Consider the following 27110-nt stretch of genomic DNA (forward strand, 5'->3'; position numbering starts at 1 on the left):
TGATGGTAGGGATCTTAGGAGTGTAACACGCTGTACCCACACCACTTCCTGATCCCACAGACACACTGGTAAACCTGGAGATGGGGTTAAGAAGAGAGTGGCGTAGAACCAGTCATAGACTCCCCGATGACAGCAGCTACACAACCGGACTCTTGCTGGCTACAACAGCTTTCCATATATTTTTGTCTCACCAGAGGACAAAAGGTTCCTGATAAGATACCTCATTTATAATATTCAGCAGAAGGCTACGTTTCTCTCTTTGGGCTGGAGGAGGTTAGGAATCAAAACAAATATCCCCTTTCATGTCTTCACTATATATAAAAACCCAAATTTCCAAACACTAAAATACCTCCCCTACTTTTTAAACTCTGAATCTCACCACACTCATTTCAAAGTATTTGTAACTCAATTTTTCTGTAAAATTGAGAGGTAAGGCTTGGGGTGGGAGGGACTGCACATTTTATCTGCCTATCGTACCCTCTATCCAGTTAATCGACCAACTAAATAAGGGACTTCTACATGAAAAAGTTGTAGTAGGTAGAAACCAGGGGGAAAAAAAAAAGCATTGAGAAAAATATATCTGGTCACAATCAGCAAAGCCCAAGCTGACAGAAGGGAGGAGAGCAATCTTCAGTTTTACACAGGTATTTGGTGCGTAAAAAATAAAAATGGCTGCACGATAGACAAGGTATCTTTTCTACTTATTTATATCATCGTAGTCCCTAGGAGCCCCTGTCATGCACCAGTTGCTCACTCTGGGAAGTGCAGTACTAACAGCACAAAAAAAAGAGAGTCCCTTGCCAAAAAGAGCTAACAAACCCAGTATAAGACAGATGAATACAGACCAACCAACTGGCAAGTATAAGGAAGTGAAATGACAGAATCTGGCTCGCCTAGCTGTTTTCAATTACAGACATCATCACAGTAAAGTATTTTAAGAAATGATTTTAGCAAGAACAGTAAAATGGCTTTACACATGTTTACAGTGAACAAATCCTAAGCAGATCAGGCAGGATGGGAGATACCACAAAAGTGCCTGTTTGCAAATTTAGCCAGGTGAGCTATGGATGTTGACATCATGGACCAATCAGAAGTCGTGAATAGGCTGGGGGTAGGCTATTGACAGGCCCTGAAAGTTCTGGTAAGTACCTGAGGTTTGATATGATAGAGAAGAGGGCACCACTGGAAAGATGACATAGTCAATGCAACAAACTGGGCAAATATTTACAGCAACAAATGAAAATTCATCATGCAGAAAATGAAGGGGAAAGTCACATAGCTGTTTCAATCTAAAGTCAATTACATTTATGACTCTTTCACCTTCCCCTGAGCCTACCCCTTCCATCCAAGGCTTCCATCCTCAACGAAAGTAGATTGTACCAATGCTCCAATTGCCTGCTCCCAAACCTGGCATTATTTGCTGCTCTGACAAGCTATGTCTACACTACAGAGTTATTATGAAATATCTTATTTCAAAATAATGCTGCTAAACACAAAATGTATTTTGAAATAGCATTCCAGACACACAGTACCTATTGCTAAGTAGTGCCATTGGACAGATTTATGGCTTATTTCAAAATAGGTGTTATTCCTCTTGCAATGTGGTTTACTGAAATCAAAATAATGCACCCATGATTTTGAATATATTTCGAAATACCGTGTGCACAGTGTAGATGTTCACACAGTTATTTCGAAGTAACAGCTGTTATTTCAAAATACCTCTGTAGTGTACACATAGCCATAGACTGAGACACGAGTAGATATGTCTGCTGAGTAAACGGTGTTGTTGCTTTTATTGTTGCCTTTACTGTCATCCAAATAAAGGCATAGGAAAGAACTAGGTTACAGACAATCTGTCTCTCCTAAAAGGTTCCTCGTAAGAGAAGGACACACAATCACCACCCATCTCCAATTCCTGAGAACACCAGAGTCTGAAGGAATGGAGACAAATCAGTCTCTCTCTACCTGAAAGGGTCAGGCCTGGAACGGCAAGAGAACTGCAGATTAGTATTGGATACAGTGACAGACACAGGGAAGGGCAATTCTGTGCAAGATCTCAGCATGCTAAATTAGGCTTCGGCCCTAAACTTTGACTAGTGCAAATTCTTTAAAATGATGTAAATAGCTAAATACTATGTATATATGTGGAAAAAGTAACTGTTACAATCTTCAGGTAGTGAGTAAAATATATGGAAACAATTATTGCGTAAGTATCTTTGTATATTACATAAAGAAAGCATGAACATTACCTCACTTTTCGAGAACGTTAAACATGGGAAGATATCTTCCTGATATATTTTGTTTAAGAAAGGGCATGTTCTGTCCATAGTTGGCTCTTCCTTCCAAGATCTGAATTCATTATACAGGGATAAATCAGCCTAACAAACAAACAAATCCAGAAAGATACTTTTTAAATAAACAAAAAAAATCTAGTAATAAATGTTGTGGATTACAGCAATTGTACTAAAATTGAAGAGTTTATAGCACCTGAATTCCAATCAAAAAGTATTATAACTAAAACCATTATTACACATTATTCTAAAGCTCTAGTAGCTGCACATTAATCTTACTTATTTTCTCTCTATTTTGCTTAAGTATACAAAAATTAAGCCATTTAAATTGTGTTGTTCATATACCTCGACTTATTGCAGTATTAGGGCACTGAGATATTAAATAAATTACAGAGGAAATTGCCAATCACTGAACTCTTTAAGTCAGCATACCTTTGGCAACACAAGAGTAACTGTTTAAGTGGAAGAAGTTTCTAATTCTTGTATACCTGTGCATGTTACAGCTTTTTCAGTCTGTCTACCGCTTGGTTTTTGAATTTGAAAATGTGTGCAAGGGAACCAAACGTAACTGACTGGTTAATACGATATTTAAAAGCAAAGTAAACAAACATTCACTTCTCTAGATACATAAAGGTAAGAGTAGAATTTGCTGTTATTCATCAGAAGACCCTTCACATCCAAAACCTCCATTCTCCCACTTGACTAAGAATTTCTCATGCTTTCATTTCACAAGTACTACACAGCATTACCGGAGCCAGGAGCCAAACCATGAGGTCATGTTAGTGAGAGGGAAGAAGGTTGTTAAGTGTGTGACACATTTTTAAAAGATGGAAAGTCAATTTCATCTTTTATTTCTCTTCATAAAACGATCATTTCTTTGGACACCATGCTCCCCTGGGTTATTGGAGTTTGCTAGCATCACATTTTGGTGCATGCTGGATGCCACAGCAGCACAGACAAACAGACCGGCCTTCACTTGACTTGTCACCTTTAAAGTCATGATGAAAGCAGTATGGCAGAGTTTTTCATGTTCTGAGAACCCAGTCTTACTTAAAAAAAAAAATCCTCAGAGGTCCTTAAAGTGTGGGTCACGAACCTAACTTTTCTCTAGCATATTTTTTATTTAAAAACAAACTAACAATGCATAAAAAAAACCAGACAAAACCCTCCCTAACAAACTTACAACTTAAGAGGAAAGAAAAAAATGGTGCATGGGGAAAATGCGAAGGGGAAATAATTGATAAGGAGTTTTGGGGAAACGGTGGGAGTTGGCGTAGTTTTTACTAATTCACTTCTTGATGAAACTGATGGAGAACATCCTTAGGAGAGCGATGAATGAGAAAGATGGTGTCTTGATAAAGTAGGTTTGGAATGGTGTTCTGTGCAACGGCAACAGAACCAAAGGAGACAGTCGAAGCAGGAGAACAAGAAACAAACAAATGAGATGTTGAGGATGAATCATGCACTTTTTTTGTCCTACGCATCTGGTCCTCCCAAACACAGAAAATACCCTCCCTGAACTGATTCACAAGACTATCTTCTCCTCACAACCTCTTCAAGAGCCACACATGCCTGCAGAAAAAATGGAAGTAAAACAGCTACATAAAATTCCAACAAAGGCTGACATCCCATCTACTAACTTATTTACATTTGAAAAGAAAAAAATAGATATGAAGTTAAGATGTCAATAGCTAGCCTAATTAACTGAGTGACTTCATTACCATTACCCTCATCCTTTTTCTCTCCTATTATTTGTCACGCTCACTTGTAACATCATATTAGACTGTAAACTCTCCAGGACCAGAACCATGTCTTCCTGTAGACTGCTGTACTGCCTAGCAGGCTACTGTCAAAATTTAATGAAAATTTAGGGGGTGGTCTTGGTTTTGTATGTAAATTAACCCATGTCAAAGGTCAAATGAAGGGGCAAGTATGAAGGTGACTGAAAACAGGAAAGGCTGAATATAAAGGGTCAAAAAAAGAAGCCCAAAGCCAGGTTTTCTGAGCTACCTCACAATTAGGGGCTGTGAAAGAGGAGAAGCTGTTTTATTGAGATGGAGGAAGCATGAGTTCAGAAAAAATGAATGGAAGAAGAGGCTGGGATTTTTGTTTGTTTGTTTGTTTCAAGGATATGCAGGGGATATACTAGAAGAAAGCAATGCTGGATAAGTAGGCATACCAAACAGAGAATGTGTGTTTATTTAGTAAACGAGGCTCTGTAGACAGAAAATAATTCTCATTGGAGTAATGCTGACAGACTAAACTCAGAATATTAGTTTCTGCATATTAATCTACTGTATATTATTCTAGTCTCTATGTGTCTAAAAAAACAAGCAGTCCTATATTATCCTGAAGATCAATAAAATTGTTAGTTTAAAGGTGCTATAGGACTGCTTGCTTGTTTTTGTGAAGCTACAGACTAACACAGCTAACCCCTCCTAGACTGTCCGTTGTCTAAGTTTTCCCTGATCTTTAAACACTTTACCATTTTCTTATAATCCATTTAAAAACAAAACAGAATTTAGGCAGGCCAATTTATTTTCCATTAGATCCACCTGACTTTCACTCAGGTATAATCAAAGTCAGCTATCTCAATTAAAGTGGGTTGTACATGCCCTGGCTGCTAAGCCACCACTTTCATTGTGCAAATGAAACTCAAACTCAGTAAGTGCCTCCTGTTCCTAAAGGAACATCCCCCCTAGGCTTAATCAAAAGAAAATTTTCAGGCACAATACCTTAAAGAATAATTCACAAGAAATTAAAGCATAATTTTATGTATCTACAAAATTTTAAAAATCTAAATCATTATTTACACTGCATTTTTTGTATCCTGCTCACTTTTCCCTGTCATCCAGTATTTAAAAAAAAACCAAGCTAACTTGAGAAGAATTCCTCATTATTGCTCCCAACTTGGTTCTTTTTATTTGGCTTTCTGCTTTGTACTTTTAGTGCCTCATTTGTTTCCCTTCTGGGGTTCTGAGTGTCTCACATCAGGCCAGGAGTGAATTATAAAGGAAGAAAATTTTAAAAAGGGACACAGTCAATTTAAATTACACTTACCTTTGAATTATTTTCCTATCCTTACAAACAGTACCTAAGATTACTAATAAAAAATATTACAGAAATATATTACAACCTTTAAAAAATACTGGTGAAATAACAGAATTTTATATGTAACTGGTTTCTTCTATACAGTCAGTTTTCTATAGCTGTGTCTACATGTGCATGAAATGTTGAAATATGCGCCCCACCTTTTGAAAGAATGGGAGGAACATCTACACATGCAACACCTTATTTTGAAAGAAAATCGAAGGAACGGGACGCAGATGTTGAAATCCGAACTCCTATTCCATAGCAGGAAGATCATCCCCTTTTGAAAAACTAAATCTAAACAGTGCATTGTAGATGCTCCACATCTCGCTTTTTCAAAAGGGAGTCCACCTTGGCACCAGTCAGCTGGAGTGTGGGGCCACTTCAGCCAGCAACAGTGGGGCTCTATGATCCCTGTGTCCAGCTGCCTTAAAGCAGCATGCACCCAGGAACCCCGTGGCAGGAAGCTGAGAGCATGCTGGGAGCACCCCAGCACAAGATCCAGCTGCATGCTCTGAGTGACACCCAGGAGCTGCAGGACCTTCTGGGCCTCTGGAAAGAAGAGGAGGTCCTCCATGAGATAGGCATCAAGTGGCGAAACACTGGAGCATTCGCCCACCAGGAACAAATACACAGTAAAGTGAAAGAACTGCGGCAGGGCTATGCCTGGGCCCAGGACCAGGCCAGCCATTCTGGGGCAGCCCCAGCTTACTCATCCCTACTTCTGGGAGCTATGGGACATCCTGGGGGCCCCGGGAAAGCTCCCCACCACTGGTCATCCTGGATACATCCACAGACGAGCCGCAGACAAAGGAGCAGCCTGGACCAGGGACCCAGGAGACCAAAGGCACCACTGAGTGGTCAAGCGAGGAGGGGGCCCTCACAATCTATATCCCCTCTCACTCACCCAGCTGGGCAACTGGGAGCCTCCCTTGGATGTCGCTGAGGAACCCTCCAGTATGTACATGGTGGGGCGCACACCCGGTCCATGGGGTGGGAACGACACACTGGCCAGCCAGGCACACACAGCAGTTATCCAGGGCCACACGTACATTGGCCCGACATGGTACACGGCACACTGTGGCGGCCTGCTTGTGATGACCAGCACCCGCCCCCCGTGGACAACACCATGAGCCACACGCAGGGCAGCAGCTGGTCAGTGCTGTACGATACCTGGGAAGCATGCACCACGGGCTGGAAAAGCCCACCTGTCTCAGAAGCCCCCTGGCTGCCACACCGTTGGATGGGATGGCCCAGCCTGTGGGACGGCGATCAGGTGCCCCATGGGGGAGCAGGCAGACCACCCACCTCCACCCAGGCCATAGTACATTACTGACACACTGTTCCTCTCCCCAGACAGATGCACTGTCCCTGGTCCCTCAGAGGCCCCAGTGGATGCTGAGGGAGGCCAGGCCCCACCCCACATCACACATTGTCGGGCCGCAGCTGGAAGGCCCTGCCGCAGGGCCGAGGAGGACCCAGCCAGCCGCCACCAGGCCGAGGTGGCCAAGCGGCACCTGCAGCTCACAGACGCCAAGCTGAAGTGGCGGAGGGCAGCATGGGAGAGGATGCTGAGTGCCCTGAAGGGCACTGGCACAATGTTCCAGGAGCATGCAGCCAACATTGCCCGCCTCCTGGCCCCCCCAAATGCACCCCCCGCCAAGCCCCCCTCCCTCTGCCTTATCTGCTGGCACTCCCCGCTCCACTGGGGATGCCACACCCAGGCAGGCAGAGGATCCCAGGACCAACAGGGCTTGCAGGCCACCACCTCGGCCCTGGAATGAGCCCCCTCAACCCCCTCCAGGTTCAGAGCCCCCCCACCCCATCTGTCCCCCCACCTGTACATAGTTGCACATACTGTACAGTTGTTCATAAATGTTTATTTACCACATGGCCCCTCATGCTCTGCTCCTCGGGGAGATATGGTGGTTGGCAGATGCAGTGCTGGTGGGGGCTGTGGAAGGGGTGGGGGCGACGGGGACGGCAGGTGGCAGAAGCACATGGGAGGTGGGTGCAGGTCACAGGGGACCATCTGCAAAGGCCTGCCTGAGGACCTCCCTAACGCAGAGGCTGTCCGGGTACGCCTGGAGGATGGGGGCGACACCCAGCTTCTTGTAGTCAGCTCCAGCCACATTGCTCCCCCCTCCCCCGACAGGCATCCCCCTCGCCCTTCACAACATTGTGGAGGACGCAACAGGCTCTCACCACCTGGGGCACATTGAGGACCCCAACCTTCAACCTTGGGTGAAGGCATCTCCACCACCCTGTAAGGGGTGAACGTGGCTGAGGCACTGGTTGACCACCTCCCAGGTGGGGCTGAGGTGTCCCGTGTATAGCTGCAGGAGCCACAGCTGGAGGGGTAGCAGCACGGTGACATCCCACACCCATGGGATCTCCCACTGGGGGACGACTGCCAGCTCCCATGCACCGGTAGTGGCCAGAGTTCCACAAAACCCAGGTGTTGTGGGTGCAGACAGCCCAGCCCACATAGATGTCCGTGAACCAGGCCCTAGCCTCCACTAGGGCCTGGCGAACCACTGAATAGCAGCCCTTTCTGTTGACATACTGGCCAGCGCTGTGTGCTGGGGCATGGATAGGGATGTGCACACCATCCAACATGCCGAAGTAGTTCAGGAAGCCCAGGTCTTCAAAGCCCCAGACACGGTGGCATCTGGATCCCCCAGGTGGACAACCCTGTGCAGCAGCATCACATTGATGGCTCTGACGACCTGCATGGGGGAGAGGGGGACGCGCGCTCCTGTGAGGATGTGGAGGGCCACTCCACCTGCCCCTGGCCCCGACCTCTGCCTGACCCCTCCCAGCCTGGGCCCTGCAGCCAGGGGTTCCCCTCACCCCGCTGCCCCACCTGCCTGTGGGTGGGGGGGTGTGACCCAGGCCTGCCTTGCCTCCGTAAGTACAGTCCTGATGGCAGTCTAGCCCACCCCGAACTGTTGTCCCACAGAGTGGTAAGAGTCCGGGGTGGCCAGTTTCCAGACAGTGATCGTGACCTGCTTCTCCAGGGTTACAGCGGGCCGCATGCAAGTGTCCCGGTGCCAGAGTGCGGGGGCGAGCCAGCAGCAGATCTCCTGGAAGGTTTGCCTCATCATGCAGCAGTTCCACCACCACCTCTCGTCATTCCACTCCCCCAGCTCCAGGTGCTCCCACCAACCAGTGCTACTGGGGTGGGTCCAGAGGCACTGGGGCACCCCGGGGGGAACCCAGTGGTGTCCTGGGCAGGGGAGCCCCACAGCCCTCGGGGGGACCACTCAGCCACCTGAGTAGATGGGGGGCAGCTGTGGTGACAGTACAGAGCACTGACAGAAGGATCTCCAGGATGAGGGTGTCCTCCTACAGGAGCAGCCGCTGTTACTCCATCCTGGAGCACAAGCAAGCTCTGCCGGGCTAGAGACAGCTGCGCAGAACTCAGTTCACACTGGGTGGGGGATGGAGGGAGGGACCCTTTAAGGGAGCAGCTGGCTGCAGCCCCAGAAGGGCTTGCTGGCCATGGGACCCCATCCACGGCATTTCCTACCTCCTTTCTTTCAAAGGAGACCTTGAAGCTGTGTGGACACACCCTTTCGAAAGACCACGGCAGCCTATCAATCCGTGATTAGCGTGCAATCGCTCCCTTTCGACAGCTAATATTTCGACCTTCACAGGTCCATTTTTGCCCCTTCAAAGGGGTGCTCACGTGTAGACTCAGCTTGTGTTTGTGTCCCTTGCACAGCAACAAGGGAAAGAAAAACATTTTTAATGTAATTGCAAAACAATTAAAACTAGCAAGTAGGATAAGCAACACGTGTTAGAGATTACTTTTAACTGGTTTTAGGCTAACTAGATTTCAGTTAGTTTGATTTTTACCACATCTTAGTCTGTTTCCAGTTCTGGTGTCTAATACTGCACAAAGGCCTGAAATTAAAGTGTCTTCCATTTTCCAAATGTATACCAAAAAAGCTGAAAGTCTAAAAACTCTTGCAAGAAATAACAGAAATGCTAGCACTAACTATCTTACAACATTTTAAATATTTAGAATTTTCTCCCCCAAAGAAAGCATTTAAAGGTAATTAGGAACATTCAGAAATTCACCAACTATTGATGTGGCCCTTCCAAGATGAAACAAAAGTTAACAAAAATCTGTGAAAGCAATTAGTGCTACATAAAGATTTTACACACCTGCATAACCATACACAATTTTATAGGGAACAAAAATAAATTTGCTTTAATTAAGTGAACATTTATATACATCCCTACTAGCCAAAAAGAACACAATCTTTGAACTGTTACCTCTTTGCAGTCTTTAACAATTGGCTGCACTATGGTGAGGTCTTGATGACTTCCACCTATAGCACTACTTGTACTTTTGTTTCTTATGTGTCCTTTTTTAAATGGTGCTTTTCCACTAGACTGAAGCTCCTTAGTTGGTGACGTTGGTGAAGTGGATAGTACTAGTGTTTTCAGAGCTGCTACTTCAGCCTGAAGGACATCAATCTTGAAAATCAGAAAATACAATTAGGTACTTGCAGCCTAGGCACAAAGGATGGCATGATAGAACTGTTAATCAGCAATACAGTTAGATACTTTCCAACTATGGATTGTGAATGTAACTGTCTTGAGTTGAAGAAAGAACAGCAACATATACATGCTTAGAACACCATATGCAGTAGCACTGCAGTTTTGCAGAGTCCACTGCCAGCTATTGAATATAATGCTGGAAAAATCCAATGCCAAGCCCAAAAGCATTGTAAGACATATATAGGTGACACAAAAATTCAGTAATTAGTAGCACAGTTTACACAAGTGAATCTTTTTTCACATTTTTTGCTCATGAACAGTTGCAGATTTAAACACTGTAATAAAATACAGACTTACCTTCCCCTGTGCTTCTTTTAATTGTTTTTCCGCAGTAGCTTGTTTGATATTAGCTTCTCTTACCATTTTGTGTGCTTCCTATAAAACAAATGTTATTGTAGCGTTAATTTTTCAAATAAAATAGCCACCCTCCAAACGCTAGGAAAAAAATATCTTTAAAAATAAATGACAGAATATTCACTCCTTCATGAAGAGAAAGGTCTGGGTTGTCTCTCTGAATTGAAATAAAATAGTTATAAACTCAGAATATCTAAAAACCTTTTGCTTTTGTTATGGCAAAACAAAGGGGATCAGTGAGCCCCTTTATCATTGGTCCTGATCCCAGACAGTGGGTAACTGCAACACACTGCAGCCAACTCCTCAGCATGAGAATGGGCAGGACTTCCAAACACCAATCAAGTTCTGATGGCTGCCAGTTAAAGACTCCCTCCTCTTCTGAGAAAGAGACAACTAGAAACAAGAGAAGCATAATGGGCATACTTTCACAGTCCAAGGATCCTGCTTCGGTTCTCCTGTTGTCAACAAACCAAACTTATCTATCTTAATTTGTGCATGAAGGCGGCTCACTGAATGAATATATGAAGGCTAATACTTAACAGTAACAATAAATTAAACTGGCAAATAGTGTAAAACACAAAACAAAAGATATTAGGCTAGCGATTAATTAAATAACATTTCAAAAAATTAAACCATTATATCTTGACAACAATCCAGGTAAGGAAGCAAGATTCAGCTAATAAAGGGAAATAGAAGAGAACAAAGGGGTTAAGATTTAAAAAAAAAATAAATAAATAAAATCTACGATACATCTATTTATGCCTTATTTTGGCAATTTATAGCTGGGTAAACTGCTGTAACTGGCTGGTGCCAAGGGAAGTCAACACAAATAATTGAGATTACATATTATTTGAGACATGTATCTAACATATCTGCAGAACACCTAGCTTATTTTTGGATGCGCTATAAATTAAAGAAAAAATAATAAATCATTAAAGCCAGAGTGATTTCGTTCCCATTTGTTTACAAGAAAGCTCTAGATTATGGGTTTATAAGATTATCTTAAATCAAAACAGATACATGCAGGATTGAGAACATACATTTATACACTTTGTACAGGTACATTTAACATTGACCATGCAGTTTCCAAGCAGGGATGCATCTCACAAAACAAAGGGTGCCATATTATTACAATTTAAATATTCAGGGTGTAAAACACATACCCAACCATACTAAATAAATCCTGGATCCTTAACTGGGACATGCTAGTGCAGGGGTTGGCAACCTGCAGCTCCAGAGGACTGACTGTTTAAGGAGTCAGCTGTGGCTCCAAGCAGCCATTTTGGAGCATCAGTCAGATCCAGCCCAGCCCTGCAGAAGATACATCTATCAGGGTGACCCACACTGCATCTGTGGGTTGAATCTCAATGTCATTTCCTGGAATTTTACACACGTCAGTATGATTTAGACCAGGAAACACTGTTAAGAACGAATTGCAGACTAGAGGCCAAATGTCTTCAGGAGGTATACAACATCACTGAACCAGACAGTGTGCGAGTCTACCAGCTGCAGTAATTGTGAATTCTTCTTTTCTTTCTTATACAATGTTTCTGCTCAATAATGAAATGTTTAGCCTACTTATCAATATAATACTCAGGGTAAGTCTATGTGAAAAACTAAGATCGCCAATTGCTGGAGTCCCAATCCATGTATTTTCTTTTTAAGATATAATTTAGGTTTACACCCCATTCTATATTCTTCAATTCAAGGAAGAAAACAATCTCTAGTTAGTGATATTCATCTATCTAGAGTGAACTGTACTGTGCTGTAGCAGATCTCTGGAGAGTTATTCACAAAAAGGAAATTGAAATTATGAATTGTGTGCACACATATCCGGCTGATGCTAAAGACTGGTAGTGGATTCCTAAAATGAGAAAGGAAATGAATCCTGTAATTTCCACTCTTAGTATTTAGCAAGTCCTACAGAAAATTCAGCTGTAGACTCTTCCAATGATAGGCACTCATGGTCTGTATAAATACTTCAAGTCAGAGAGATGAACTCTATTGCACAGAATTGGTAACTATATTGGATTTGCCTCCCCTCTACATAGGTTAAACTAGTACAAGCTGCTATGCCCATTCATTGACCCAAAGAAGCCAATGAGACTCTGCATAGGCACAAAACTACGCTGTGGATCCCAGTGCAGTATTCAGGGCTCTAGGCTCTAGTGAAGTAACCACAGAAGTAAAGCTTCAGTAGTATGTTAATATTTGGGAGTGCTGAAAGCTTAAATACCTTACAAGAATAGTTACTAAATGTCATATTCATGTTCTGCACATTTAATTACGGATTAAGTAACATACTTTTTATAATGCTGTGATATGGGATCAATTTATAATTATTATTATGTGAAATACTCACCCAATTTTCCCATCCTCCTTGTTTCTTACCAACACCACCACTATCACACAAACTTCCGTCTTATTCTTTCTAGGCTTTTCTTCATTCTTTTCCACTTACAGGTCTCAAAACTCATTTTACACGCTATTGCTCACACCATGGGGACAGGGGTGCAAACGGTATTACCATAAGGGAGTTTAAGTTTTAATACCATGTTAATTTTGGTTTTTAACCACTACAAGTTTTGACAGCTCTTCTCTACTGATAACTATTTTATAGTTTTAAAAATCTGTTTTCAAAGAGGTCCATAGTGTTACATTTTTGTTTTCATAGATTAATTTTGTTACGATTCTGCAGATACCAAAAGTCAATTTTAAGTTGTGCTAAGCATCCAAAATATCCCTGTATAATATATTTTGAAAATTATATCAAAGCTTTTAGTCTTGCCATAACAAATATGGCAACTAGTCCTCTGAATGCCACCTTCTTTAAGTAAAACTATGTCTTTAAAATGGTTTCTTGAGATGGTACAAATCGTTCACTTTATGATGAATGTTCTTTCCCTAACTTTAACTATCCCCTTTTACAGGTATGTTTCTGTTTGTGTAACCAGATTCTATATAGACTGGTTATATCAATGCACACAACAAAGCTACAGCTACACTGGCTGCCTCTGTCAACAGGGAAATCTCAACAAAACCTCTGTCAACAGATTGCATCAACACACAACTTGCTCTGTTGACATAACTACCAGAGACTGCACTGCCTTCTGGTGCCAGAAAGCAGAATGGCAGCTCTTGCAAACAGGGCTGCCCATCAACCAGAAGTCCTCTCTGTCGACAGAAGTGTCTACACTGCACGTCCACTGACAGAGTACAGTTGACAGATTATTACGCCTCAAATTTTTGAGGGACAATATTGTTGAGGCAAATGCAGAGTTCTGTTGAGACTCTGTCAACAGAACGCTTTGTGTGTGTGGACATTCCCTGAGTTAGATCGATACGGTCCCTTCTGTCGACAAAACTCTCTACTCTAGACCCAGCCATGCACAACTTGCTGTGTTGATAGAGAACTGCCTGACTGCACTGCCCTCTGGTGACAGAACAGCGGAACGGCAGCTCTGGAAACAGGGCTGCCCGGCAACGCGCGCTGTCAACAGAACTGTCTACATGTGCACTCTGCTGACAACGCACTGTCGACAGAGGCGTTATCTAGCAGTGTAGACACTCTGGAGTTCTGTCTACAGAATCCCTGTTCTGTCGACAGAAGTTGCCCATGTAGACGCAGCCCTACTCTGTATATCAGAGGTCAAAGCCATGGCCTGTGGGCCATTTGTGGCCAGAGCATTTCCGTAACTCAGCCTGGGAGTCCTGCTGGCCCAGTGAGGAGGAGGAAGCGCATCCAGCCCTGTATTCCAAGCCCTACCCTGTCCCTCCCATTGTACTCCACACCCCAAAGGATGCAACCTTGGGTATTACCAGGAATGGGGGACTGGCACAGGGTGACAGCAGTGATCGGACTCCCCAGCAATCCCCACCTGTGGTAAAAGCTGTGAAGAAGCAGAGCACACTCAGCGAATGCACTTGCTCTGCTTCCCCATGGCACCTGCCACCACTGGGAGTGCAGGGCAGGGAGCCCAACCCCTGCTGCTGCCCAGCACCAGGCCTGCCTGGAAATCTCAAAGGCGGTGTCCCTTAGGGCCCTGGGTACAATGCGGGCAGGGTGGAGCTTGGTGGGTAGGTAAGGATGCTCTCTTCCCCCAGGCTGCTCTGACTGCCATGCCAGATTACGGACATGCTCTAGCCGTTGATGGCCGGCGGGCTGTGACTTTAAGGCCCTGAGTGTATATAATAATAGGTTTATCACAAAGTTTTGGGGAGCAATACACCTGGCCCCAAATCTAAAAGCTGGATTTTGGCCCCAAATTTGCTTATTTTCCATGCAAACTTTTCATAGACAATCTGGCTTTGATTGAAAATTATTATATAGAAGAGAAAAATGACATTTTAAGCTTTCTAGTTTATCTGTTCTTATTGCCTCATTGTGGGTGTAGTAGGCAAATTAACAAGGCTAATCAGGTCTACCTCTCATATAACTAAAGCTCCATGATTTCTTGCTCTCTAGTTTCCATTTCACCAGGCCTATGCCTTGAGACCGCAATACTTTTACAAGCTTGATTTTTCTGCATCAGAATACAAGGTAGCGAGGCTTCATAATGCATCTTGCTCAGTCTACTTTAATTATATCACAGCAATAACCCAAACAAACCTCAAACAGACTAGCTGTAAGTTCTTCCAATTCCTGTCCAAGTTGATCGCGCACTTTAGAAAGTCTTTCACATTCTTCATCTTTTAATTTCAGCTCCTATGGAAAATTGAAAATTATTTATTCTAACTTAATGTAATAGTTTGTGGGCTTTTAAAGCTCTGCCACAGATAAAACACTAGAACAGACAACCTTTGCTAAATAAAACCTTTCAAAACATTGATCTTAATGCTAGAAGCAGTAAAATTAATGCTGTACTAGTCCCAAATGAGGCAGTTTGCTTGAGCTGGGGAGGTTCCCTGCCTCCAGTCCCCCAGCCTGCCATCCCTCCCTGCCGCCAGCTCTGCTCCTGCCCCTCCAGCCTCCCCTATTTCCAGCCCCAGCGACACCCTTACCACCAGCTTCATCCATGCTACCATCAGGTCTATCCCTAGGAGCCTGCTAGGCTGACGCCAACCACCAGCTCTGGCTAGGCTCACAGACACTGGCTCTGGCCGCGGCAAGGCTGGTGGATATGGCCCCTGCATATGGTCACTGGTGCCCTGTCACTGGGCTCCCACCCAGCAGGCCTTTCAGCTGCTGGCCCCCCTCCCACGCGCCTCTCGGCCCAGGGCTCTCTCGGCCAGGAACATCCATGGTCCTGCCAGACCATGAATGTTACTGGACCAGAGAATCCTGGTCTGGGGAGGTGCAACCTGTATATGCATCCCAGGCACTTCCTTCTATATGGCAACCTGTCAGGCAGATCTAAAATACAGCTAACGTAACTATGCATTTCCAAAATTCTCTGATGTACAAAAAGATTCTTTCCTGATGCGCAAAAGACTACATTCACTGAAACAGAATGCAGAACCTAAAACGGTGAATATAAAAAATTCTAAAAGTCTGGTCATTTCATAAATTCGGCATTGTGACAATAGCAGCACTGCTTTCACTAGTTCTTGATCTAGTCATATAGCCAATATACACCTTTCAAATATTTACGTACACTTAAAGGCGCTTTATTTTATTTACCCTTAAAGACAAACATTTGTCTGAAGAACAATCACAGTTCTTACAAAATATGTCATATTTTAATAAAGTTTTGTCTCCATGGAGCCTCCGTATAGTACAACTCTAACTATGAAGCTGCACTCTAGTTACATCCCTGCTACTTGTAAAGGCAGTGATATGTGGTCAAATCAAATCAGTTTAATGCTACTTGTAACTATCGACTATATCATTAAAACTTGGTTGGTGGGAGGCTTAAACTCCTTTACACTAAGACCCCATCAGATGCCTTTACGCTGCCAAAACATTGTAGAGTGGGCATAAATTACATTTACTCCTACATTAAGTCTGAACACTAAGCAGAGCATCGTAATAAAGCCTTAGTATAAATGATATGGTACAAGATTTCCTTTCTAACTATAATTTATGAATGGAAAGAAAGGCTTGGAAGAGTTTTACCACCAGTCTTTTCTGACATTAGAATGCCGCATACAGGGAGGAACAGCAGCAGCTTGAGCCTGAAAAAAGAGTAGTGCTGCAAGTGGCAACCTCCCACAACACACAGGCTGATCACATTTTCAAAGTGAAAAAGTGAAACACTGGGATTTGGAGTGTTTTGACAGGAATAAGGGAAGTTGATGAGAAAGTGGGAAGGGGGAGCAGAGGGCACCCTCTTCCTTCCCCTGCCACATGGCCCTTTCAAAATGACATTTGGGAACTTTTACAAAGGAAGAGTGCAAGAAAACAGTGCATATTCTACTCAAATACCTTTGGAGTGGTCTTTGTCAGGCTCTTTTCTTTCAATCTCATTCCTGTCTACCATTCCCTACGTACATCAGCTCATAAACCAATGGACTCATTTCCCCTTGCACACATCTGTCCCAATGAAACCCATCCCCCTTGCAGGTCACGGTCCGCCAACCGACAGACATCAGCTCTCTCTAAACCAACTCCCACCAACTCAGGACAGCTCCACATACGTCCCCATAGGCCAGTTTCTCTCTCTAATCAGGAACCCCTTATCTCATTTAACTTACAGTAGTTCAGAATTAACCCCCACCTCAGCTCGACGCTCCTCTATTTTTACCCTACACCTGTACAACACTTCAGGTTCAGAAATCTTTTCCCTTCTAGTAACATCCAATATAATAATGAGGCTCAAAAATCCTTCCACTTCCCTTGCTGACAGGTCTGCAAAAGCAGAAGAGAAAGCTGGGAGAGCGCGCATGTGATCTGGAACTGCTCCACGGATGCTTGTATTCCCTACTTAATGCCCCTCCCTCTGCTGTCTTTAGTCCAATACATAGCTCTAAAATTGGCAGGCACATTTACTGAGGCCTCCAGAGGTCCCACTAAGGCTGGGTCTACGCTACAAGATAAATTTGAACGTAAGGCAGTTAGCTTGATACTACTATGCGACTGTCTTCACTGTAAATATATTTAGCTCAATTTAGGGAGCACTAATATCGATATTACAACATCACCATTACCTGATGGGTACAGCATCAAGCTTGAATGCTAAAGTTTGATTAAAGACCAATGTGAAAGCACCAGGTATTAAAATCAAATTTATTAGCCTCCAGAGGTGTCCTGTATGTAACCTGCAATGCCCCTCTGCTGCACAAGAATTAAGTAACAGGAAGACTGTGAATTTCAAATCGGAACCAGGAAGCCTGTGGCTGTGGGATCATGTTTGTAAGCGAACCTGAGTAATGTCCTTTCTTTCTTTGCTATTACCACTATATGCACATTACAAACAGCCCCAGCACGTAGTTTGTGGTTCTGTCTCTAAACTTGTTTTCTGCGCTGCTGGGCGCCAGCCACTGCCCTACTGCACCATGTGGCAACAAGGCTGTTGTGAGGGTTGTGCTCGTATAAGAGACCAAGAAACTTCTCAGCAGTTTACATGTGTGCGTGAACCCCTCTCCCTCCCATACAGGTGCCATGCAGTTGGGGTCTTTCCCGCACTCAAGCACATCACGTCCGTAGCCCCCCAACCCAGTAACAGAACGTGCCTGCCGTTCAATTCTGACCATGCTGCCAGGCAGCACGTCCTGGCTTGCATGTGGTTAGGGCTACCAGGGCGGAAAAGATTTTCAGGAGCTTGCTGCTGCTGGGGAGAAGCCTCCCCCAGCGGCTAAGATATTCGAGGGGGACTAATTTAACTGGCCCCCCAACTGAAACCCCCCCCATTGCCCTAGAAAGGGATCAGTGGGGCTTGCTGCTGCCAAGGGCACAGGGCTGTCCCCCGGTAGCTTGCCACTCTGCTGGCAGCTCCGATATTCAGGGGGGACTAATTCAACTACTTCAACATTTCAACCAGTTCTGCAGCAGCAGATCACAGCCCCATCCCAAAAATATTTTTGAGGGCTTGCTGTCCATTGCAGACGCCTGCTGCTTTGATACTTCTGTTATAGAATCTTTTTGCTAACATTTCCTATCTTTCTTCAAGCTTTGAACCTCCAAAAACACAGGGGGGGAGGGCCAGCTGAGAGTCCTGTTCCCACTATAAGTTCAGTGTATCAGATTTCACTGCCATCTCCCACATTGGCAGTGTCTGTGTGGTGAAGAGGGAAGACAAAGATCTTTTTTCCTAGACTTTTCTCTCCTCTTTCTTCTCATTTTGAGAATACCGTCTGTCCCTGTGTTATTTTCAGGGATCGGATGCAAATCACGGGAGGGGGAACCGTCAGTGGATGGCCAGTTGAGAATTCAGTTACAGAAAAAAAGATTTCTGTTAACTTTTTTGCCATCTCTGTGCATGTCCTACTTTTCCTTCCTTCCAATGAGAAAAATGGACGTTTGCTTAGCATGGGGGGGCGGGGGATGAATAAAATGCAATGTGGGAAGATGATGTCAAAGACCAGCTAGCATACCCAGAATGCTACAGGGATGAGGGAACTGTGGGATAGGTTCCCACAATGCACTACGGTTTGTCAACTGAGTGTGGCAGCAATAAGTCAACTTTGTGAGGAGCACATGGGGAAGTGAATACAGTCAAAGTGAATTTATAAATTCCAGAGTTATAAAATCAAATTGATAAAATTTGAATTTATCTTGTAGTGTAGAGGAGGCCTACGTCTCCAAATTGCAGTGGGTGACACTGCACTCCACAGTACGTCACATTACAGACGTGACATGTTGGTGGGGCTTAGACACAATAGCTAATCAGTTTATGTCACATGTATTACACTCAAAGACAGCAAAAAAAAAATATCACCACTGAATACACGGTAATATGTTTTTAGCTATTCAAAAATGGGGATCTTCATGAATCCATCAATGTTTCTGATGTCTCAGGTTACAGCTTTGGATCTTAACATCATACATTTCCCCCAGTGGGACATGAGGTTACAGCCAATCCATTATGATGTAGAACGCAGACACTCAGTTTTGTCACTGCCACAATGGAATACTTGAATACTCTCAAGATGTCCATTGAAAATCACCCAGAATATTCTGCTCCCCACCACCACCCGCTCTCTCTCACTAGTGGAGGAAATTACTACAAAGACATGGAACCAGCTTCCTACACAATTCTAAAAGCAAATGAAGGTGTTCCCAATTGTATTCAAAAGTGTAAAGACATTCAGAAAGCCACATCTCACCTTATTGCATCAAATTGAGCTCTTAGTCTCAATTCATAGTATAACATTAGCTGCAAATTTTACTCATATCTTGCTTTTTGGTTATCTTGGACAGAAAGTTGACAAGACTCACCTACTTCAGAATTTGTTGTTTTGTTTGTATTATTTTTATTTCATTTTGGAATTGTGTTTAGTTTGGGTTTGTTTATGTGAATGTTTTGGTTTTTGCTTTCCCCATCTGCAGCATTTTAACACGTTTTGAAAGATTGCATTCCTATATGTACAATGCATGAAAAATGCACAACAATTAAGGTATATCTCTCAAGTTCATATCTATTGCTCCATACACAAGCAGCTGGCTTTCCCAAAGAGAGTGTTGAAGAAAAATGAAAGAGGTTAAGGAGGGAGACAGATGACTATATTGTGGTGAGTAGACAGAAAGAAAGAGGGAAAAGAAAAGGACGACTGTGGGGAAAAAAAGAGAAACAGAAATACGAAAAAAATTAATCAGAAAAATAAACTCAAGAGGAGACAAGGCCAGCAAATTTATATTTACTCATATTCCTTTTTCTTTAACTGTATTTCTTGAGGGAAAAATAGGGGAGATGAAGGAAAGAGAAGGCAGATTTTGATCTAGTAGTAGTGAATAATCAGACCTTGTATGTTTCTACAAAGGAGAAGAAACATACCAGCATTTGGTTTTCAACTTCACTTTTTCTAAAGGAAATATTACATCAGTAACCCTCACAAGAAAATCTAAATTACAATAGGTCAAGCATTATAATGTCACAGTGCAAGGTAAAACTAGTTTTGTACACTTTTAAACTTTTAGCTTAGTGTGACAGAAGTAACAACATACCTGTGGTTTAGACACATCTATTTTTTTAACTGTTCGGATTGTGATTAGAAAGACGGCCTTTTTAAGATACAGAGTAAGCTGCCAAAATAACAACACTATTGGTGTAATCTTATGTGAGCAATAAAATTATCCAAGCAAAAGTTCAGTTTTGGCAATGTTACTTAAACATAACAAAAGGCAGAAGACACCATTACAGAGCCTATAACTCTTAGAAGTTTGGCTAGATAAATTGGGACCTGGATAAATTGGAGGACTGGGCCAAAAGAAATCTGATGCAGTTCAATAAGGAGAGGTGTAGAGTCCTGTACCTGGGGCGGAAGAATCCCAAACATTGTTACAGGCTGGGGACCGACTGGCCCAGCAGCAGTATGATGGAAAGGGACCTAGGGGTTACGGTGGATGAAAGGCTGGATATGAATAAACAGTGTGCCCTTGTAGCCAAGAAAGCTAACAGCATACTGGGGTGCATTAGGAGGAGCATTTCGAGCAGATCTAGAGAAGTAGTTATTCCTCTTTATTCGGCACTGGTGAGGCCACATCTGGAATATTGTGTCCAGTTTTGGGCCCCCCAGTATAAAAAGGATGTAGATTTGCTAGAGCAGGTTCACTGAAGGGCAACAAAAATGATTAAAGGTCTGGAGAATGAGACCTATGAGGATAGGCTGAGGGATTTGGGCTTGTTTAGTTTACAGAAGAGAAGACTTAGAGGTGATTTAATAGCAGCCTTCAACTTCCTGAAGGGGAGCTCTAAAAAGGAGGGTGAGAAACTGTTCTCAGTGGTGTCAGATGGCAGAACAAGGAGTAATGGTCAGAAGCTGAAGAGGGAGAGGTGTAGGTTAGATATTAGGAAAAACTACTTCACCAGGCGGGTGGTGAAGCATTGGAATGCGTTGCCTAGAGAGGTGGTGGATTCTCCATCCCTTGAGGTTTTTAAGTCCCGGCTGGACAAGGTCCTGGCTGGGATGACTTAGTAGGGGTTGATCCTGCTTGAAGCAGGGGGCTGGACTAGATGACCTCCTGAGGTCCCTTCCAGCCCTATGATTCTGTGATAGATATGCCAAATCTGAATCCGGTTAGGCAAGTTTCTATGTTGTTATTTAGGAGGAACATAATATGATACATTGTCAAACAAGCCAAATATTTTAAGTAGGGGGTGTCCAACACATGGCCCACAGGTCAGAATCCAGCCCTTGAAGCCACTTTATCTGTCTCGCAAAGCTTTTTCCTGTGGCTGTGGCACCATTTTAACACTGCCAGCCAAAGTGAGCATGGGGCAAGCAGCATAGTCAGGCTGGGGCAGAGGTCAGCAACCTGTAGCTCTGGAGCTGCAAGTGGCTCCCTGACACTCCACAGCTGAAATAATAGAACTAAATTGGTTTAATGACCTGCAGGACAGTAGGACGGATCTCGCCATTAAACCAGTTACATTTAGTTTATTTCAGAGCAGCAGAGCAGGGAGCAACCCATGCTGCAGGTAGGGGGAAGTGAGCAGGAGAGCTGGAAAGAGGGACAGCCTTGGAGGAGCAGCATGTGAAGCTTGTTGTCTGGGGTAGGTTAATCCTGGGGACGGGGTGCGGGTTTGGAGCTGAGAGGGGTTAAGCCTCGGATGGGTGGGGCGGTTTGAGGCTATTTTACATTAGGTCCCAGAAAACGTAAGAATTGCCACGTGCCCCCCCTCACCAGTACAAAAAGGTTGACCCGCCCCTGTTTTACATTGATGTGCTACCAAAGCCAAAATAGCCTCACGCATCTGCCTAGTTTTCTCATATGTCTGAAGCAGTTACTGAAGAGTTGGCTACACTGAGCCATAAGTAATGAGAAATAAAAAGCACAAGCTGAAACAGATGGTTTAGCCACAGTCCTCACTGGCTATTTAAAAAAGGGTAAGCTACTTGAGAAAATCAACTGTTTTAAACCTGAAAACTCAGAATATTATTACTGAATTACTTCACCCAAACTTTTAACTTACAAACAAAAGCAAACATCAATTAGTCTCCCTGTGCAGACAGACAGTAACGTTAATGCTTTTATTACCTAATCCTCGTGAACAAAGTGTTAATATAATACCACATATCCACAACTGTCTGCCAGGACCAGTATTTCACCTTTAATTGCTGAAGGACCAAGACTCTTGCTTTCAGCACTCTCATATTTATGCGAAGTCTGTTTTTTCATGAAATGCCACAGCATAATCAGATATTTTGGATAAGCTCCCAACAAAAGATATCTAAGATGTCAATTACTTAAGATGGGGAACAAACAAAAGGAACTCTCCATAACCACTCTTTGGAATTCTCCCATGGGTCAAGGAATGCTCTATAATCAAGACATGGTCACTATTCAACTGGAAGTCATCTAAATGTGATTGGCTTACTTTTCTTAACCACTTTTCACAACACCTCATGGGTTGGCAGATACAGTGATATACGTACATAAAGAGATAAGAAGAAAAAATCTTAGGTACAAATGTGCTGAGTTAGTGAAATGAGTCTTCAAATGACTGGGCTAGGGTGACCACCAGCTGAAGTCTGTGATGTTTGCTTTATTCATGGAAGACAGATGATGAGTAGCAATCTTGAACAGCTGACCCAAGAGACACCACTGTGGGCCGAAGTGAAAGTTTAGATGCACTGATTGACCCATGTCCCTCTTCTCTTCAGTATGAAGTTGATGAGACTGAGTCGCCTCAAGTTCTCAGTAAAAGATTGCTTTTTTGCACCTGTCCACCTGAGTCCACCTTAGCTAACCTTCTCAATACGCTGCAAACAGGCTTTTGGGAAGGGGTAAGTTTCAGGATTTTAAATTGGCTTTTGGAAAGGGGTAAGTTTGAGAGATTTGTGTTTATACAATTCTTAATGCACTAGCTGGTGACTGATTAACTGTCATGGAGGGATAGGCAATCCTTATACAACTACGTTCTCTGTAATTTTATTTATGGACTGCATATTTACAGCACTATTTGGGTGCCAGAAACATTTAAATCTAAAAAAAAAAAAAAAAGACATGGTCTATTTCCAATAAATAATTAGAGAGTTTAATTTATCTTCCTTCCAATTCCAAACCTCTTTTCACACGATAGCCACGGAAAATAAGATTAAGAATTTGAAAGAGAGAGTGGAAACAGCAGGAATAAGTCCAAAAGGACATTCACAAAAACCTCATACTAAATTAAGTTTGAGAGAAATTCTGTGGACCAGAGAACACATTATGATGTTTGAATTCAAGCAACGCCTAAAGTTAAATGCAACCCTCACTCTTATATCAGACCCATACTTTTTCCACAATCTTATGCTAAGTTTTGGACATGGTGGCTCATATAAACTGCAGCAGAGCAAGCATACCTGTCACTGAGAGGACCGCCTCCCTCACCCCTTCTCCCCCACCATACAAACATTCTAGGATATTTGCTTTCTTGCAGCCTTGCTGCCCTCCTAAGTGACCAACCCTCAGACCTGCCCTATACATTCCAATGAAATCCACTGCTCCAGTTGTTAACTCACCATTTTGTGGGTCTTGTGTGTGCTTGCCCTGGGATAGAGTCAGTGACAGGGATGTCAGTGCTCTGTCTAGCGTTAACAAGGGTCCCTCAGTAAAATGTTGTATTTTGGCTTCAGAGATTTAACCTTGGAATCCCAGCCTGTCTTTTATTGCTGGCTGAACAGCTGCATAGGGCAAGAAAGAGGCCTCAGAAAAGTAAAAATGACTTGATGTCAGAGATTATGCTTCAGGCTCCTGCTGAAAAGAATTGAAAGACTGGAGGGACAGTGAGAGGAGGCAACACACGGTGACTGCTGAGTGACAGAATGAAGCCATGGAGCAACTCTTAAAAACAGAGTGCCAAGCTCACATGCTGCAAGTGCTGCTAGCACTGAAGACAGAGCAGCTCCACCCCAATCCCCCAGCTGGTGTCCAAAAACTGGTTTTCCTTTCCCTCCCCACCACCTCACATTTTGGCCACCAACCTGCCCCCCCAGTCAGCACCCTTTTCGCTCCACACCAGCCCTGCAGATTCCCCCAGGCACTTGCTAAAGTAGACAATGGACTCAACCCCCATCCCTATGCAGTTTAACCCTGCTGAAATGCTCAGCATATCAGATGGCAAGGCTGCATGTGATACCTGGATATATCCAATTCTATAAGTGTGCCAGGGCCTCAGCTTCCTTCCTACAAAGCATAGATGTGTCGTGCATGCTACATACGTATTCTACATTTGGTACTTTAAAATTGAAATCCTTGGGTTTTAAAGTAATCTTTATTCCATTATATGAAAGCAACAGGCATTTCTGCACTAAGTGCACCATACGAACCAATCACAGTCATGTAACAGCACTGCAGCCACTGCACTCCCATGCATTAAAAACAAATATTACTGACTTGCAGCATCAAATTACTGCCTCAAGGCCTCCCTGATCCTTATGGCCCCCACTGTGCTATTCTAACAGTCCTGGTCTCGAGCTGCTCAAACTCAGCCTCCAGGTGCTGACCTTCAGCTGTCCAAGACTGAGTGAAGCTTTTCCACTTCCCTTCACAAGTCTCAGGGAGAGTACAGCATGTGACTATAAGCATAGAGAAGTTTGTCATTGGCCAGGTCCAGCTTCCAATACAAACACTGCCAGTTGGCTTTTAAAAGGCCAAAAGCACACTACATAGTCATTCTGCATCTACTCAGCCTGCTGTTGAACCATTCCTTGCTGTTGTCAAGGCTCCCTGGCTATGGCTTCATGAGCCATGGCATTGATAGTAAGGGTCCCACAGCATCACAATGGACATTTTGATTTCCTCTGTCATGAATGTCTGGTCCAAGAAGAAAGTCCCCGCTTGTAGCTTCCTGAACAGGCCAGCATTCTGAGAGATGTGTGTGCCATATACCTTTCTAGCCCAGCCTGCATTAATGTGCAGGTATTCCACAAGCACCTGGACAACCATGGAGAAATACCCCTTCTGACTAATGTACTCAAGAGGCTCATTGGTCTGGTGCTAGAATTGGAACCTGTGCCATCTATCACCCCTCCACAGTTAGGAAAGCCCACCTGTGCAAAGCCATCCACCATTTCCCATGTTGCCCAGAGTCATGGTCCTTTGGAGCAGATGCAACTGATGGCTCTGCACACGTCTATCAACACAAAACCAGCAGTCATCTTCCCCACTCCAAATGGACTGGTAGCTGTCCAGAGGAGCCAACTGCCACAGGACAACTGTCACGCCCTTCTCCACTCGCAGGCCACCTATCATTCTCATGTCCTCACACCATAGGGATGGGATGAGCTCATTGCAGTCTCATGAAAATGGCTCTCCTCATCTGAAAGTTCTGCAGGCACGGCTCATCATCCTTGTATGATGATGTGATCCCACTTGATGCTTCTCGCCTGGGCCTAAAAGTGGTATTCTGCTATAGATGACATCTCCTGAATGCCCAGGAAATCTCATGTCATCAGTTTGCAGCTTAAGAAATAGCTTGGCTGGAATTCATGGTGTGTTAGTGAGACCTATAAGCATTTTTTTCAATGGTCTGGGACCTATCCCACAGGCCGAGGAGGCAGAGCACAAAAACTGTTGAAAAATAGCACCATATGTGGAGAAAAGCACAGGGGTTGCTAGGATGTGAAACGATATGCCTTTCCACACACCCCAATGCAGAAAAAGAAGAGGTGCTCTGTGGGATAGCCGTGCAGAGTGCCGCACTCCAAATGCCACTGCAAGTGCCAGAGGTGCATTGGCAGCTGACAGTGTGGACACACAGAGGTTTCACAGCTGTGCTCTCTGAACAGTGCTGTAACTGAGAGTGTTTTAATCTGCCAGGGTAGACAAAGCCTAGCTCTGGGGTACACATGTTTTGCAGCAGGAACAAGAATGGGAACCAGAACAGCTGTTTTCCTATCACATGCTTTAACAACAACGCTATTTTAACTGATACAAGATTGTGTTCCATTCCATGGACGACATAATGGTACTGCGAAAAAAGTGCCACTAATGTTCTTATTTTTACTTTCACATATGTGCATTCCTATGATATATCATTGAACCTGTATTCTCAAATATTTCTGTTTTCCATAGCATCAGCTATATTTATACAGGGAAGGAGAAGAAAGCCTATATTATGCAAGAGGTATATTATCAATGTCTATCTACAAGGTAATACCAGACCAAAGAATTTTTTTCTGATTTTCATAAGGGAGGAAAGGCCTAAATTTAAATAAAGAAAATGTTTTAATTTAGACATTACCAAAAACATTTTTCATAACAAGAAGGATCAATACTAGAAAACTGTACCAGATGAGGTTTGAGTCATTATCACCACAGATATTCAAGAACAAATTACACAAATTAATGATGCAGAGACAATCCCACAAATCCTGCCCAAACACTTCTGCCTGCTCAACCATCTATAAGTTCTTGACCACATAAATCTTTCTATTCTGCAAGTAGAGATCATTAGAGAATACAATAAAACAAATCTTACCCTCTGAGCTTTTGCAAGTTCTTCTTTCAATCTTTCATAGCCCTTCTCTCTTACTTCAAGCACAGATGGGCTCCGTAAATGAGATAGACTGTCTGTACTCAGCCCAAATATATCTTCCTTCCCTTCAGAAACATCTGTTAGTGTGGCACCCTGCAAAAACTCTCTCTCTGCATTATTGCTCTCCTTTCTGGAATTATTGTGTTTGGATGACCCACCCTGGGGTCCAGAGGTAGAACAAGGAACCGTGTCTGTAACATTGATGCTGAAAAGAAATTACATTTCTTTATTTTAACAAGAACAC

The 27110-nt window shown here is 43.6% G+C and overlaps 1 protein-coding gene across 3 annotated transcripts in view; it reads right to left on the reverse strand.

Moving 5' to 3' along the window:
* Positions 1-27110, reverse strand: part of RAB3IP (RAB3A interacting protein) — a 51467-nt gene that overhangs the window by 14857 nt on the left and 9500 nt on the right. For 2 of the 3 annotated variants that reach the window (XM_075012919.1, XM_075012928.1), the window contains exons 3-7: positions 26810-27071; positions 14917-15012; positions 10251-10328; positions 9666-9869; positions 2250-2378 (exon numbers count right to left, since the gene is read on the reverse strand). In XM_075012919.1, the coding sequence (XP_074869020.1) occupies positions 2250-2378; positions 9666-9869; positions 10251-10328; positions 14917-15012; positions 26810-27071 (769 nt within the window). Of the gene's footprint in view, positions 1-2249; positions 2379-9665; positions 9870-10250; positions 10329-14916; positions 15013-23849; positions 24012-26809; positions 27072-27110 lie in introns of those variants that run through there. The other variant, XM_075012938.1, reaches the window with a different exon arrangement.

This window comes from Carettochelys insculpta, chromosome 1 (assembly GCF_033958435.1).
Source record: "Carettochelys insculpta isolate YL-2023 chromosome 1, ASM3395843v1, whole genome shotgun sequence".
NCBI lineage: Eukaryota > Metazoa > Chordata > Testudines > Carettochelyidae > Carettochelys > Carettochelys insculpta.